The sequence below is a fragment of the Pristis pectinata genome, chromosome 1 (genome assembly GCF_009764475.1).
Source record: "Pristis pectinata isolate sPriPec2 chromosome 1, sPriPec2.1.pri, whole genome shotgun sequence".
Classification (NCBI taxonomy): Eukaryota; Metazoa; Chordata; class Chondrichthyes; order Rhinopristiformes; family Pristidae; genus Pristis; species Pristis pectinata.
This window is the reverse complement of record NC_067405.1, coordinates 136,816,178-136,832,627: the sequence shown is the minus strand read 5'-3', so window position 1 is coordinate 136,832,627 and position 16,450 is coordinate 136,816,178. Positions and strand designations below refer to the sequence as shown.

The window sequence follows — 16,450 nt, the reverse complement described above, 5'->3', positions numbered from 1 at the left end:
TTCAGCCACATCTTTTATAATGCTAGGATGTAGGCCATCAAATCCTATAGACTTTTCAGCCTTTATTTCCATTAGTTTCTCTAGTAGTTTTTCTCGTGTTCTACTTCCTCCCTTCCTTTATCCCCTGATTTTCTGCCATCATAAGGATGCATTTAGTGTCTACTACCAAAAAGACATGCAAAAGATTTTAATTCCCTACCATTTCTTTCTCCCATTATCAATTCCTCATCAACATTTACTTTAGTTACTCTTTTCTTTTGTATATAGAACAATACGACACAATACAGGCCCTTTGGCCCACCATGTTGTGCCACCCTTCAAACCACACCTAAGACTATCTAACCCCTTCCTCCCACATATCCCTCTAACTTAAATTCCTCCATATACTTATCTAACAATCTCTTGAACTTGTCCAATGTATCAGCCTCCACCACCACCCCAGGCAGCACATTCCATGCACCAACCACTCTCTGGGTGAAAAACCTCCCTCTGACATCACCTTTGAACTTCCCACCCAATACCTAAAAGCCATGTCCTCCTGTTTTGAGCATTGGCGCCCTGGGAAAGAGGCGCTGGCCGTCCATTCTATCTATTCCTCTCAATATCTTGTATACCTCTATCATGTCTCCCCTCATCCTCCTCCTCTCCAATGAGAACAGCTCCAGCTCCTTTAGTCTCTCCTCATAATCCATACTCTCTAATCCAGGCAGCATCCTGGTAAATCTCCTCTGTACTCTTTCCAAAGCCTCCACATCCTTCCTATAATGAGGCGACCAGAACTGGACACAGTACTCTAAGTGTAGCCCACTGGGTTTTGTAAAGCTGCATCATCACTTCGCAGCTCTTAAACTCGATCCCCGACTTATGAAAGCTAACATCCCATAAGCTATCTTAACTACCCTATCCACCTGCGAGGCAACTTTCAGTGATCTGTGGCTATGAACCCCCAGATCCCTCTGCTCCTCTACACTGCCCAGAATCCTGCCATTTACCACGTACTCTGCCTTGGAGTTTGTCTTTCCAAAGTATACTACCTCACACTTCTCTGGATTGAACTCCATCTGCCACTTGTTAGCCCAGCTCTGCATCCTACCAATATCCCTCTGCAAGCTTCAACAGCCCTCCACACTATCCACAACACCACAAAACCACCAATCTTTGTGTCACCTGCAAACTTGCTAACCCAGCCTTCCACCCCCTCATCTAAGCCACTAATAAATATCACAAAAGGTAGAGGTCCCAGAACCGATCCCTGCGGGACACCACTAGTCACAGCCCTCCAATCTGAATGCACTTCCTCCACCACAACCCTCTGCTTTCTACAGTCGCCAATTTTGAATCAACATGGGCAAGCTTCCCCGGATCCCTTGGCCTCTGACCTTCTGAAGAAGCCTACCATGCGGAACCTTATCAAACGCCTTACTAAAATCCACGTAGACCACATCCATTGCACTACCCTCATCAATCTTCCTGGTCACCTCCTCAAAGAACCCTATCAGGCTTGTGAGGAAAGATCTTCCCTTCACAAAGCCATGCTGGCTGTCCCTAATCAGTCCATGTTTCTCTAAATGCTCATAGATCCTATCTCTTAGAATCCTTTCTAACAGCTTACCCACCACAGATGTAAGGCTTACCGGTCTGTAATTCCCTGGACTATCCCTACTACCTTTTTTGAATAAGGGGACAACATTTGCCACCCTCCAATCCTCCGGTACCATCCCCGTTGACAACGAGGACTCAAAGATCCTAACCAACAGTTCAGCAGTCTCCTCCCTCGCCTCACAAAGCAGCCTGGGGAATATTCCGTCAGGCCCCGGGGACTTATCTGTCCTAACATTTTCTAACAACTCCAACACATCCTCTCTCTTAATATCTACATACTCTAGAACATTACCCTCACCTACACTGTTCTCAGCATCATCAAGACCCCTCCCATAGAACATAGAAAAACTACAGCACAATTCAGGCCCTTCGGCCCACAAAGCTGTGCCGAACATGTTCCTACCCTAGAAATTACTAGGCTTACCCATAGCCCTCTATTTTACTCAGCTCCATGTACCTATCTAACAGTCTCTTGAAAGACCCTATCGTATCCACCTTCACCACTGTTTCCGGCAGCCCATTCCGCGCACTCACCACTCTCTGAGTAAAAAACTTACACCTGACATCTCCTCTATATCTACTCCCCAGCACCTTAAACCTATGTCCTCTTGTGGCCACCAATTCAGCCCTGGGGAAAAGCCTCTATCTACCCTATCAATACCTCTCATCATCTTATACACCTCTGTCAGTTCCCCCCTTATCCTCCGTCTCTCCAAGGAGAAAAGGCCAAGTTCCCTCAACCTGCTTTCATAAGGCATGCTCCGCATTCCAGGCAGCATCCTTGTAAATCTCCTCTGCACCCTTTCTATGGCTTCCACATCTTTCCTGTAGTGAGGCGACCAGAACTGAGCACAATACTGAAGAGAAGTATTCATTGAGAACTTCACCCACTTCCACAGCTTCCAGGCACATCCTCCCACCTTTGTCTTTAATCAGACCTACCTTTACCCTGGCCATCCTTTTGCTCTTTACGTACTAGAAAAAAGCCTTGGGATTCTCCTTAACCCTACTCGCCAAAGCCTTTTCATGTCCCCCTCTCGCTCTCCTCAGCCCTTTCTTAAGTTCCTTCCTTGCTACTCTATATTCCTCATGAGCCCTGTCCGATCCTTACTTCTTATGTATGCTGCCCTCTTCTTCCTAACTAGTCATTCCGCCTCTCTCGTCACTGATTCCTTCACCCTAACCATTCCTTCTCTGCCTCACCGGGACAAATTTATCCCTAACATCCTGCAAAAGATCCCTGAACATCAACCACATCTCCACAGTACACTTCCCTTCAAAAATGTGACTCCAATTTACACTGCCAAGTTCTCGCCTTATAGCCTCATAATTCGCCTTTCCCCAATTAAATATCTTCCCATCCTCTTTGCTCCTATCCCTGTCCATGACAATTCCAAAGGTTATGGAGCAATGGTCACTGTCCCCCAAATGCTCACCCACCGATAGATCTGTCACCTGACCTGGTTCATTACCTAAAACTAGATCTAAGATGGCATTCCCTCTAGTCGGCCTGTCAATATATTGCGTCAGGAATCCGTCCTGGACACACTTAACAAACTGCGCCCTGTCTAAACCTTTGGCACTAAGTAGGTGTCAATCAATATTTGGATAGTTGAAGTCTCCCATTATAATAACCCTGTTTTTTTCGCATCTCTCCAAAAACTGCCTCCCAATCTGCTCCTCAGTATCCCTACTGCTACCAGGGGGCCTATAGAATACTCCCAGGAGGGTAACTGCCCCTTTCTGATTCCAAACTTCCACCCATATTGACTCTAGAGAGGATCCTTCTACATTATCTACCCTTTCTGCAGCTGTAACCGTGTCCCTGACCAGTATCGCCACCCCTCCTCCGCTTCTCCCCCCCCTCCCTATCCCTTTTAAAACACTGAAAACCAGGAATATTCAATATCCATTCCTGCCCCGATGTCAGCCATGTCTCTGTAATAGCCATAAAATCATAGTCCCATGTACTTATCCAAGCTCTGAGTTCATCTCCCTTATTCCTGATGCTTCTCGCATTCAAGTCAATGCACTTTAGCCCATCCACCTTACTACTTTTGTAGCCTGTACTATGCTTCTCCTTCCTCAAAGCCTCTCTACCTGTCAGATCTGACTTTTCCCCATCCCCTTCTCCCTTTGACCTACTCCTCTGATTCCCTTCCCCCTCTCAATCTAGTTTAAACCCTCCTGAACTACCCTAGCAAACCTGGCCGCAAGGATATTGGCCCCCCTCAGGTTCGGGTGTATCCCATCCTCTCTGTACAGGTCCCACCTTCCCCAGAAGAGATCCCAAGGATCCAAAAATCTAAAACCTTCCCTCCTGCACCAACTTCTCAGCCACCCATTTATCTGCCATCTCCTCCTATTCCTACCTTCACTAGCACGTGGCACTGGCAGCAATCCCGAGATCGCTACCCTCGAGGTCCTGTCCTTCAGCCTTCTGCCTGGCTCGCTAAACTCACTTTTCAGGACCTCATCCCTCTTCCCACCTATGTCGTTGGTACCAACATGAACCATGACTTCTGGCTGTTCTCCCTCCCGCTCTAGAATCCTGTGGACCCGATCAGTGACATCCCGGACCCTGGCACCCGGGAGGCAACAAACCATCTGGGATTCATGCTCACTGCCACAGAACCTCCTGTCTGTTTCCATGACTATCGAGTCCCCTATCACTACTGCCTTCCTCTTCTCCTCCCTTCCCTGCTGAGCAGCAGGACCGGTCCCAGTGCCATAGACGTGGCTACTGTTGCTAGGCCCCGGCAGGTCATCTCCCTCAACAGTCTCCAAAGTGGAAAACCTGTTACTGAGGGGAACAGCCTCCGGGGTTCTCTGCTCTATCTGCCTGTTTGTTTTCTTTCTCCTTTTCCCTCCGCTGACAGTCACCATTTTATCTACTTCCTGGACTCCAGAATTACCTGCTCTAAGGGGGGTGACTGTCTCCTGATGTACAGTATCTACAAAACTATCCCCCTCCCTGATGCTGCGCAGTGTTTGAAGCTGTAACTCCAGCTCATTGATTTTGAGCCGAAGTTCCTCCAGCCTCAAGCACTTACTGCAGATGTGGCCATCGTGGACCGCAGCAACGTCCACGAGTTCACAAGATCACAAGACAAGGGAGCAGAAGCAGGCCATTCGGCCCATCGAGTCTGCTCCAAGGAAAAGAGAAAAAGAAATGGGGTGGGAAAAAAAGAAGAAAAGAAAAAAAAAACTATTCTAATCCCATTTTCCAGCCTTATCCCCATATCCCTTGATACCCTGACTATTTAGATATCTGTCTATCTCCTCCTTGAATACCCCCACTGATCTGGCCTCCACTGCTGTGCGTGGCAAGGAGTTCCACAATTTCACCACCCTCTGGGTAAAGAAATTTCTCCTCATCTCTGTCTTGAAACTGTACCCTCTAATTCTAAGATTGTGCCCTCTGGTCCTGGACACGCCCACCAAGGGAAACAGCCTAGCCACATCTACTCTATCCTTACCTGTCAACATTTTAAATGTCGTTACGAGGTCCCCTCTCATCCTTCTGTACTCCAGCGAGTACAGTCCAAGAGCCGACAAACGCTCATCATACTTAAGCCCTTTCATTCCTGGAATCATTCTCGTAAATCTCCTCTGAACCCTCTCCAACGTCAGCACATCCTTCCTAAGATGTGGGGCCCAAAACTGCGCACAGTATTCCAAATGAGGCCTCACTAGCGCCCCGTAGAGCCTCATCAACACTTCCTTACTTTTATAGACAATACCTCTCGAGATGAATGCCAACATAGCATTCGCTTTCTTAACCACCGATCCAACCTGGTGGTTAACTTTTAAGGTATCTTGTACGAGTACCCCCAAGTCCCTTTGTACTACCGCACTATCAATCTTCTCTCCTTCTAGATAATAATCTACCCGCTTATTTCTGCTTCCAAATTGTACAACTGCACATTTCTCAACATTGAATCTCATCTGCCATTTCCTTGCCCATTCTCCTAAACTGTCTAGGTCCCTCTGCATCCTTTCTATTTCCTCTATGCTCCCTACTCCTCCACTTATCTTGGTGTCATCCGCAAACTTAGCCACACAACCATTTATTCCATCATCCAAATCATTGATGTACAAGGTAAAAAGGAGCGGCCCCAACACCGACCCCTGCGGCACACCACTAGTAACCGGTAACCAACCAGAACGAGATCCTTTTATTTCCACCCTTTGCTTCCTGCCAACCAGCCAATGCTCCACCCATTTTGCTACCCTGCCCATAATTCCATGACCTCTCATCTTATTAATCAGTCTCTTGTGAGGCACCTTATCGAAGGCCTTTTGAAAGTCTAAATACACAACGTCTACCGCCTCTCCCTTATCCACCCTACCTGTGATTTCTTCAAAAAACTCCAATAGGTTGGTCAGACAGGACCTCCCCTTCACAAAACCATGTTGACTAGGTCCAATCTTGCCTTGCGCCTCTAGGTATTCGGTAACCTCCTCCTTGAGGATAGACTCCAATAATTTTCCCACCACTGACGTCAGACTAATAGGTCTGTAATTGCCTTTGTGCTGCCTCCCACCTTTCTTATACAACGGAACTACATTCGCTACCTTCCAGTCCTCCGGAACCATGCCAGAATCTATCGATTCCTGAAAAATAATCGCCAATGCCTCCGCTATCTCTACAGCCACCTCCTTCAGAACCCGGGGATGCACCTCATCCAGTCCGGGAGACTTATCAGCCTTAAGCCCCTTTAGTTTTCCTAGCACCTTCTCCCTATTAATCTCAACTGAACTCAGCTCCAATTCGTGAGACTCCTGACTAACGGGCACATTGCTTATGTCCTCCACGGTGAAGACCGATGCAAAATATTCATTCAATTCCCTTGCCATCTCACTATCGTCCATTATAATACCTCCTGCACCGTTATCAATTGGTCCTATGTCAACCCGTGTCTCTCTTTTATTCCTTATGTATTTAAAAAAACTCTTAGAATCCTTCCGAATGTTGTCCGCCAGCTTCCTTTCGTAACTCATCTTTGCTTTCCTAATGACCTTCTTAGTTTCTCTCTGCAGATTTTTAAAATCGTTCCAATCTTCTGTTTTCCCACTAATTTTTGCTACTTTGTACGCCGCCCCTTTTGCTTTTATTTTATCCTTCACCTCCCTCGTTATCCACATCTGTGCCTTTTTTCCATTCAAAACCTTCTTTTTTCTTGGAATATATCTGTCCTGCATTGTCCTTATTTCCTGTAGAAATTTCTTCCATTTTTCCTCTGCCGTCCCTCCAGCTAACTTACTCCTCCAATCAATTTGGGCCAACTCATCTCTCATACCTTTGTAATTTCCCTTATTCCACTGAAATATCGATACACCAGTTATCAGCTTCTCCTTCTCAAACTTGAAACTAAACTCAATCATATTGTGATCACTTGTTCCCAGTGGTTCCTTTACCTTTAGTTCCCTAATCACCTCGGGTTCACTACACAGCACCCAATCCAAAACAGCCGATCCCCTGGTGGGCTCCTCAATAAGTTGCTCCAGAAAAACATCCCTTAGACATTCCACAAACTCACTCTCCTGAGTACTACCGCCTTGCTGCATTTCCCAGTCCACCTTCATGTTAAAATCCCCCATAATTATCTTCACATTGTCACTCTGGCACGCTTTTACTATCTCAATCTGCAACTTATAGTCCACTTCCTGACTGCTGTTCGGGGGCCTATATATGACTGCTATTATTGTTCTTTTACCCTTGATATTTCTTAGCTCCACCCATAAGGATTCCAACTCCTCTGACCCAATGTCCTTCCTTTCTATTGATTTTATATCGCTACTAACCATCATGGCCACACCTCCCCCTCTGCCTACCCGCCTATCCTTCCTATATACTGTATACCCCTTGACATTCAGTTCCCAATCACATCCATCATGAAGCCACGACTCAGTGACTGCAACTATGTCATATTTATTAACCCACATCAAGCAGCTGCAGCATATCACCATGTCCTCCATCTGAACTAATTCCTTTTTCTTTCCCCTAGTTTTTCCTACTTAAATATTTATCACAGGTAACAGGTGAAACCTTACCTTTACCTACCTACCAGCTACTCACCTGCCTTGCCCCTTTACGCCGAAGCCCCTTAAGCCAAAGCTAAAGATGTAGAGGTTTTTCCTGTTTTTATATTTCTTGTGAATCTTTTTTTATATACTGCTTACTGGCTTCTGGAATTTTTCCAATTTTCTGGACCACCACTACTTTGCAACATGATTTAACTTTTCAATCAATTTGATGGCATCTATACCTTTTTTTAATTAGGCACAGATAGATCATGTCATTACTTATCAATAGATTGTGCCTTTGTTGACAATTCTGAAAAATCTGTTTAAATGTCAGCAAATACTTTACATTTTAACTATTTTCTCAGACCACTTTAGCCAGTGCTGCTTTCACACCTTTGTAATTTCATTTATTTAAGTTTAAGACACTAATTTCAGACTTGGGTTTCTCCCCTCTCAATCTGATTTATAAATTCTATGTCATTGTGGCCACTCTTCTTCAGAGCATTTTTTACAATCAGAAAATTACACATGGTCATATCTAAAACAGCCCGTTCACTGGCATGTTAGTTAACATAGTGTTCTAACAAACAGTCCCAGATAGGTTTCATGAACTCACTCTCAAAGTTACCTTTCAAAGTTTGAATCATGCAATCAATACAAAGATTAAAGTTCTGGAGTCATAGAGTCACAGAGTCTTACAGACAGAAACAGGCCCTTTGGCTGACCAAAATGCCCATCCAAGCATTTGCCTGCATTTGGCCCATATCCTTCTAAACCTTTTCTATCCATGTACCTGAACAACTGTCTTTTAAAAGTTGTTATTGTACCTGCCTCAACCACTTCCTCTGGTAGCTCATTCCAGATAAGTACCACTCTCTGTGTAAAATAGTTGCCCCTCAATTTCCTATTAAGTTTATCCTTGCTCACCTTAAACCTATGTCCTCTAGTTCTTGATTCCCTAACCCTGGGAAAAAGACTGAGTGCATTCACCCTATCAATGCCCCTCATGATTTCATACACCTCTAGAAGATCACCTCACAGTCTTCTGGAAAAAAGTCCTAGCCTGTCCAACCTCCCCCTATAACTCAGTCCCTCATGTCCTGGCAACATCCTTGTAAATCTTTTCTGTACTCTTTCCAATAGGAGGGTGACCAAAACTGAACACGATATTCCAAGTGTGGCTTCACCAGTGCCTTACACAACTGCAACATAACCTCCCAATTCCTCTACTCAGGGCCCTGATCGATAAAGGTCAGTGGGCCAAAAGCCTTCTTCACTACCCTGTCTACCTGTGACTCTACTTTCAGGGAGCCATAAACCTGAACTCCCAGGTTCCCCTGTTCTACAACACTTCCCACGGCTCTACCGTTTACTGTGAAAGTCTTGCCTTGATTTGACTTTCCAAAATGCAACACCTCGCACTTATCTGAATTAATCTCCATTTGCCACTCCTCGGCCCACTTACCCAGCTGATCAAGATCCCCCGTAATTTTTGATAAACTTCTTCACTGTCAATGACAGCATCTATTTTAGTGACATCTGCAAACTTACTAACCTTGTCATGTACATTCTCATTCAAATTGTTGATGTAGATGACAAACAGCAATGAGCCTAGTGCTGACCTCTGAAGCACACCACTAGTCACGGGCCTCCAGTCTGGGAAACAACCTTTCACCATCACTCTCTGCTTCCTACCATCAAACCAGTTCTGTATACAATTAGTGAGGTCTCCCTGGATTCCATGCGATCTAACCTTCCAGAGCAGCCTACCACGTGGAGCCATAAGACATTGGAGCAGAATTAGGCGATTCGGCCCATCGAGTTTGCTCCCCCATTTGGTATTCCCTTACAACCCCATTCTACTACCTTCTACCTGTAACCTTTGACGCCCTTACTAATCAAGAACCTATCAATCTCTGCTTTAAATGTATCCAATGACTTGGCCTCCACAGCCGTCTGTGGCAATAAATTCCAGATTCATCACCATCTGACTAAAGAATTTCCTCCTCATCTCTGTTCTAAAGGGACGTCCTTTTATTCTGAGTCTGTGCCCTCTGGTCCTTGATTCTCCTACTACTGGAAATATCCTCTCCATGTCCACTCTATCCAGACTTCTCAATATTCAGTAGGTTTCAATGAGATCCTTCCTCATCTTTTTAAACTCCAGCGAGTATAGGCCCAGAGCCATCAAACGCTCCTCATACATTAACCCTTTCATCCCTAGGAACATTCTCGTAAACCTCCTCTGGACCCTCTCCAACACCAGCATATCATTCCTTTGATATGGGGTCCAAAACTGCTCACAATACTCCAAATGCGGTGTAACCAACGCCTTATAAAGCTTCAGCATTACATCCTTGCTTCTATATTCTAGTCCTCTCAAAAGAATGCTAATACTGCATTTGCCTTCCTTACTACCAACTCAACCTGCAAGTTAACCTCTAGGGCATCCTGCGCTAGGATTGCCAAGTCCCTTTGCACCTCCGATTTATAACTTCTCTCCCCATTTACAAAATAGTCTACATCTTTATTCCTTCTACCAAAGTCCATGACCAGACAAATCCCTACGCTGTATTCCATCTGCCACTTCTTTGTCCATTCTCCCAAGCTATCCAAGTCCTTCTGCAGACTTCCCGCCTCCTCAACACTACCTGCCCTCCACTATCTTTGTATCATCCACAAACTTGGCCACAAAGCCATCAATTCCGTCATCGAGATCATTAACATACAAAGTGAAAAGTAGTGGACCTAACGCTGAACCTGGGGAACACCACTAGTTACTGGCAGCCAACCAGACAAGGCCCCCTTTATTCCCATTCTTTGCCTTCTGCCAGTCAGCCAATTTTCTATCCATGCTGGTACCTTTCCTGTAATACCATGGGATCCTATCTTGTTTAGCAGTCTCATGTGCGGCACCTTGTCAAAGGCCTTCTGAAAATCCAAGTAAACAACATCCACTGACTTTCTTTTGTCTATCGTGCTTTTTACTTCCTCAAAAAATTCCAACAAATTTGTCAGGCAAGATCTCCTCTTAAGGAAACCATGCTGACTTCAGCCTATTTTATCATGCTTCCAAGTACCCTGAAACCTCATCCTTAATAATGGACTCTAAAATCTTACCAACCACTGAAGTCGGGGTAACAGGCCTATGATTTCCTGTCTTTTGCCTCCCTCCTTTCTTAAAGAGTGGAGTGGCATTAGCGATTTTTCAGTCCTCTGCAACCATTTCTAATTCCAGTGATTCTTGAAAGATCACTATTAATGCCTCCACAATCTCTTCAGCTACCTCTTTCAGAACCCTGGGGTGTAGTTTGTCTTGTCCAGGTGACTTATCCACCTTCAGACCTTTCAGCTTCCCAAGCACCTTTTCCTTAGTAATAACGACTACATTCACTTCAGCCTCCTGACTCTCTCGGAGCCTTATCAAAGGCCTTACTGAAGTCCATATAGGCCACATCTACTGCCCTGCCCTCATCAACCTTCTTGATCACTTCATCAAAAAACTTAATCAAGTTCATAAGACATGGTCTCCCATGCACAAAGCCCTGCTGACCACCCCTAATCAATCCCTGTCTTTCCAGATGCATCCATATCTTATCCCTCAGAATCCTCTCCAGTGACTTACCTATCACTGATGTTAGGTTTACTGATCTATAATTCCAAGCTTTTTCTTTGCAGTTCTTCTTAAATAAAGGCATAACATTCGCTACCCTCCAGATTTTTGGCACCTCACCCATGGCTAACAATGATGCAAATATCTCAGCCAGGACACCTGCAATTTCTTCTCTAGCCTCCCACAGTGTGCTTGGATATATCTGGTCAGGTCCCAGAGGTTTGTCTACCTTCAAGATGTCTAGCACCTCCTCTATTGTAATGTGCTCTATCCCCAAGACATCCTATTAACTATCTTTAGTTCTGAAGTCTTCGTGTCTTTCTTCACAGTAAAACCAGAGGAGAAATATTATTTGAGGACCTTGCCCATCTCCTGTAGTTCCACACATAGATGTCCACTTTACCAATACATCCAAAAAATCTTATTTAACATTCAGTTAGTTTACGAATCTTACATATTTTATATAAATCATAGTAGGCATTTTAGTAGCAGATTTTGACATATGTCTTACCTTCACAGCCTGTTCCATCAGGAGTAGTGGTATAGCCCTGAGCACAAAGGCAGTAATAAGAGCCTCCTTCATTGTTTATACATTCTCCATTGGGACCACAAATGTCCTTAGTCAAGCATTCATTAATATCTGTGGAGCATAAGACATATTGCAGTAGGTATAACAGTAACAACGGAGTTCAGAAGCAAAGATAGGGGAAAAATTGCCCCCAAATCAGACTAAATTGAAGTGATTCATTAAACATTACAAACCTACTATTAAGTTCTTTAAAATAAATAGGAGAGGGAAGGGTTTAGGTAAGGTGAAACTAAGGTAAGTTACAGTGAAATGATCAGCAACACTGAAGGGTAGAGTCATAGTCATTGAGTCATACCATCGGGCAGGAGGTATAGAAGCCTGAAGTCCCACACCACCAGGTTCAAGAACAGGTACTTCCCTTCAGCCATTCAGTTATTGAACCAACCAGCAAAACCCTAAACACTACAGTTTAGCAACACTATGACCACTTTGCACTAAAATGGACTTCTTTTTGTTCTAATTGTGTTCTTTCTTGTAAAAATTGTGTATAATTCCTGTTTAATTTATGCTTTTCTTGTGAATGCTGCTTATATGATGCTGCAGTATGTGCTGCAAATACATTTTTCATTGCACTTGTGCATATGACAATAAACTCGGCTTTGACTTCGACCACATTTGTTAGACTTACTGGTCTACAGTTCCAAGGTTTTTCTTTGCAGTCTTTCTTAAATAAAGGTACAACATTCAATACTCAACAATAAAGGTCCAACATTTGCTACTTTCCAGTCTACCGGCACCTCACCTGTGGCTAATGATGATGTAAAATAGGTGATGATAAGCAGAGTATGTCAGAGTATACAAATGTAAGATTATATTTGCACTTAGAATCAGAGTCGAGAAAATAATAAAAAATTAAAACTGAAGGCTATTCATCTGAATGCATGCAGCATTCATAACAAGGTAGAGGAATTGACACAAATTGAAATACAGTAAAGCTCCATTAATTCAGCAGGCTTAGAATTTAGCTGGTGCTCAACTAGCAGATTTTCTGGACTATTACATATTATTCTCCAACACACTTTTAACTTAATTTCTTTTTGATGTTACATAGTAGAATGTTGCATAACAGTTTCCAGTGAACCAGGTAAGTTTAAAGAGAGTGTTGAAAGCAAGGTCCTTTTAAGTTTCAAAGGAGTGTAGGCAACAGATCCACTTGAGTTTAAAGGGAGTGTGGTAACTGGGCCAAGATGAGTTTAAAGGGAGTGTAGGAAATAGGGCTCTACTGTGGGGAAAGGAGCATGGGAAGCTGGACCTCAGATGTGAAAGGCAGCATGAGAATGGGGCTCCAATGTGTGAAAGGGAAGAAAGAACAAGGCCCTGGTGTTTTAAATAAATCACAGGTCCAAGCTCCCAAGTTAAAGCAAGTCTTGCAATCAGCACCCGGTGAACCAGATGCCAAACTGTCGGGATTTCCAAATAGTCAGATAGCGAATTATTGGACTTCTACAGTTAATAGAAGTGACCTACAGAACCAGGGTAAGATACCACTTGGGATATCGGTCTGGTTTTCCTACATAGTGAAGAATATACTTGTGATGGAATGCAATGAAAGTTCATCAGATTGATTCCCTGGATGGTGGTATGGGGTGGAATTGGGCTGTAGGGAGAGATTTAGCAGACTGGGCATAAACTCTGTTGAGCTTAGAAGAATCAGATGTGATCTCACTAAAACATGCCACATTTTTACTGAGCTAATCAGAAAGTGAAGAATTGGAATCAGTTTGACAGGAAATGATAAACAGCAAAGGGAAGAAAATATTAGTGAGAGTTGTCTATATGCTTCCAAATAGTAGTGGTATTGTAAGGAAAAGCATAAATCAGGATATTAAAGGTGCATGTAACATGGAGAATATAATAATCACAAGGACTTTAAATTGCATACAGAAATTAGTAGTGATGCAGGATTAATTCATGTAATGCATACAAAATGACTTTCTGGATCAATATGATTAGTTGCTCTCGAAATGTGCAATGAAAAAAGGTTAATTCAAAATCTTGCATTTAATGGTCCTTCTGGGAAGAATGATCATAGAATGATAGAACATAATATTAAGATTGGATATAATTTAGTTCAATCTAAAACCAAGGTCTTAAAGCTAAACAAAACAATCTATGAAGGCATGAGGCTCGAATTGCAATGGCAGATTGGGAAACAACAGCAAAAAAATATGAATATTTTGTATCTGAATCTATGGACAAAGGCACAAGAAAAAACAGAAATACTGTAGTAGAAAACAATGAGTCTAGCGAGAATGTTGAGCTGAAAGAAATTAGCACTGGGAAGAAAAAAATATTGGAGAAATTAAAGGAAATGAAAGCTAATAAAAGACTTTCAATAAAGTGCTACACAAGAAGTTATTAAATATGGGCCATGGAATTAGAGGAACTATCTTGTTGATGGGTGTGGATTGGTTAATAGATAGAAAACAGAGTAGGAATAAAATGGTCATTTTCCCATTGGGAGGCTGTAACTAGTTTGATACCATAGGGAGTCAGTGCTGGGCTCCCACTGATAGGGACCAACAAGGTATAATTATATCCAAAATCAAAATAAAAACTGCAGATGCTAGAAATCTGAAATAAAAACAGAAAATCCTGGAAATACTCAGCAGGTTAGGCAGCATCTGTAGAAAGAGATGCAAAGTTAACATCACAAGTTGTAGAGCCTTGATCAGGATTGGAAATGCAAGAAAACAAGGTAGTTTAAAATTTCAGGGGGGAGGGGGTGGATGGATAAGATAGGAAAAGGGTTGCTGTAGTAACACACTGTTTATGAAGCTGTCTGATTGATAGATTAAATAGGGAAGTTAGAGAGAAAGAGGAAATAAAGGAAGGTAATACATTCAAGATTGCTTATGATACAAAACTGGTGGCAGTACAAGTTGTGAGAAGGCTGCAGAGAAACTTTAAGGGGATATTAAGGGCAGATAAAGTGAATGGCTAAGGCGATGGTAGATCGAATACAATGTGGAAAAATATGACGTCATTCAATTTGCTGGAAAAAATAGAAAGAGTATTTTATAAGTGATGAAAGATTGAGAAATGTTAGTATTTAGAGAATCCTGGGGGTTTCCTTGCACACTGAAAGTTCACATTCAGGTATAGACAGTAGGAAGGCCTTTATTGCAAGAAGATTTGAGAACCACTGCAAAGGTACTTTAATGCAATTATAAAGGATGCTGGTAAGACCTCATCTGGAATTTTACATACAGGTTGATTTCCCTATGTAAGATAGAATATACTTGTGATCTCAAAAGTGCAACAGAGATTGAACTATTTCATTCCTGGATGCGGGGATTGTTCAATGAGGGAATATTAAGCAGATTGGACCCATATCCAGAGTTTACATGAATGAGAGATGATTTTTTGAAATAGTATGGGTTTTACAGAGTAGATGCAGAAATTTTGTTTTTTCCTGGCTGTGCTATCTAGAATCAGTCTCAAAATAATGGACTGGCAATTCAATTCTGAGATTAGTCGAAACATGTTTACCCAGACAGCAGTGAATCCTTGGAATTCTCTTTTTAAGAGGGCTATGGAGGATCATTTGCCTTATTATCAAGACAAAGATTGATAGAGTTTTGGATATTAAGGGAATCAAAGGATCAGAACAAGAAAGCAGCACTAAGATAACTACTTGGCCAAGATCCTACTATATTTCAGACCCATTGTTTCAGCCTTCTCTTGCTCCAGTGAACTTATTTCTTCCTGCTCCATCCTTTCTCCCCTGGTCCAGTCCATTGGCACTTACATACAGTAATAGATTCATAGAGTCAAACAGCATGAAAACAAGTCCTTTGGCCCAACTGATCCATGCCAACCAAGATACCCATTTAAGCTTGTCCCATTTTGCCCATATCTCTCTAAACATTTCCTATCCATGTACCTGTCCAAATGTCTTTTAAATGTAGTTATTATACCTGCCTCAACCACTTCCTCTGGCAGCTTGTTCCATATAGACACCACCCTCTGAGTGAAGAAGTTGTCTCCCAGATCCCTTTTAGAATCTTTCACCTTAAACCTATGTCTCTAGTTTTTGATTTCCTTCCCTTGGGAAAACAACTGTGTGTATTCACCTTATCTATGCCCTCATGATTTTATACACCTCTGTTAGGTCACCCCTCAGTCTCATACATTCCAAGAATAAAGTCCTAGGCTGCCCAACCTCTCTCTATAACTCAGGCCCTCAAATCCTGGCAGCATCCTCATAAATCTTCTCTGCAATCTTTCCCGCTTAATGATATCTTTCCAATAACAGTGTAAGCAAAACCGTACACAATATTCCACATGCGGCCTCACCAATGTCTTGTACAACTGCAACATAACATCTCAACTTCTGTGCTCAATGCCCTCTCTGATGAAGGCCAGCATGCGAAATGCCTTCTTCACCACTCTGTCTACCTGTGTCACCACTTTCAGGGAACTACGTACTTGTACTTCTAGGTCCCTTTGTTCTACACTACTCCCCAGGTCCCTACCATTCACTGTGAAAATCCTACTCTGGTTTAACTTCCCAAAAGGTAGCACCTCGCACTTTTGTGAATTGAATGCCATTTGCCATTCCACAGCCCACTTACCTAGCTGATTAAGATCTCTCTGTAATTTCTGAAAACCTT

At 43.0% G+C, this 16,450-nt stretch overlaps 1 protein-coding gene across 1 annotated transcript in view; it reads right to left on the bottom strand.

Annotated features, from left to right (window-relative positions):
- Positions 1-16,450, bottom strand: part of LOC127568849 (latent-transforming growth factor beta-binding protein 2-like) — a 391,147-nt gene that overhangs the window by 77,077 nt on the left and 297,620 nt on the right. The window contains exon 24 of the mRNA XM_052013064.1: positions 11,757-11,885. Coding sequence (XP_051869024.1) covers positions 11,757-11,885 — 129 coding nt within the window. The remainder of the gene's footprint in view (positions 1-11,756; positions 11,886-16,450) is intronic.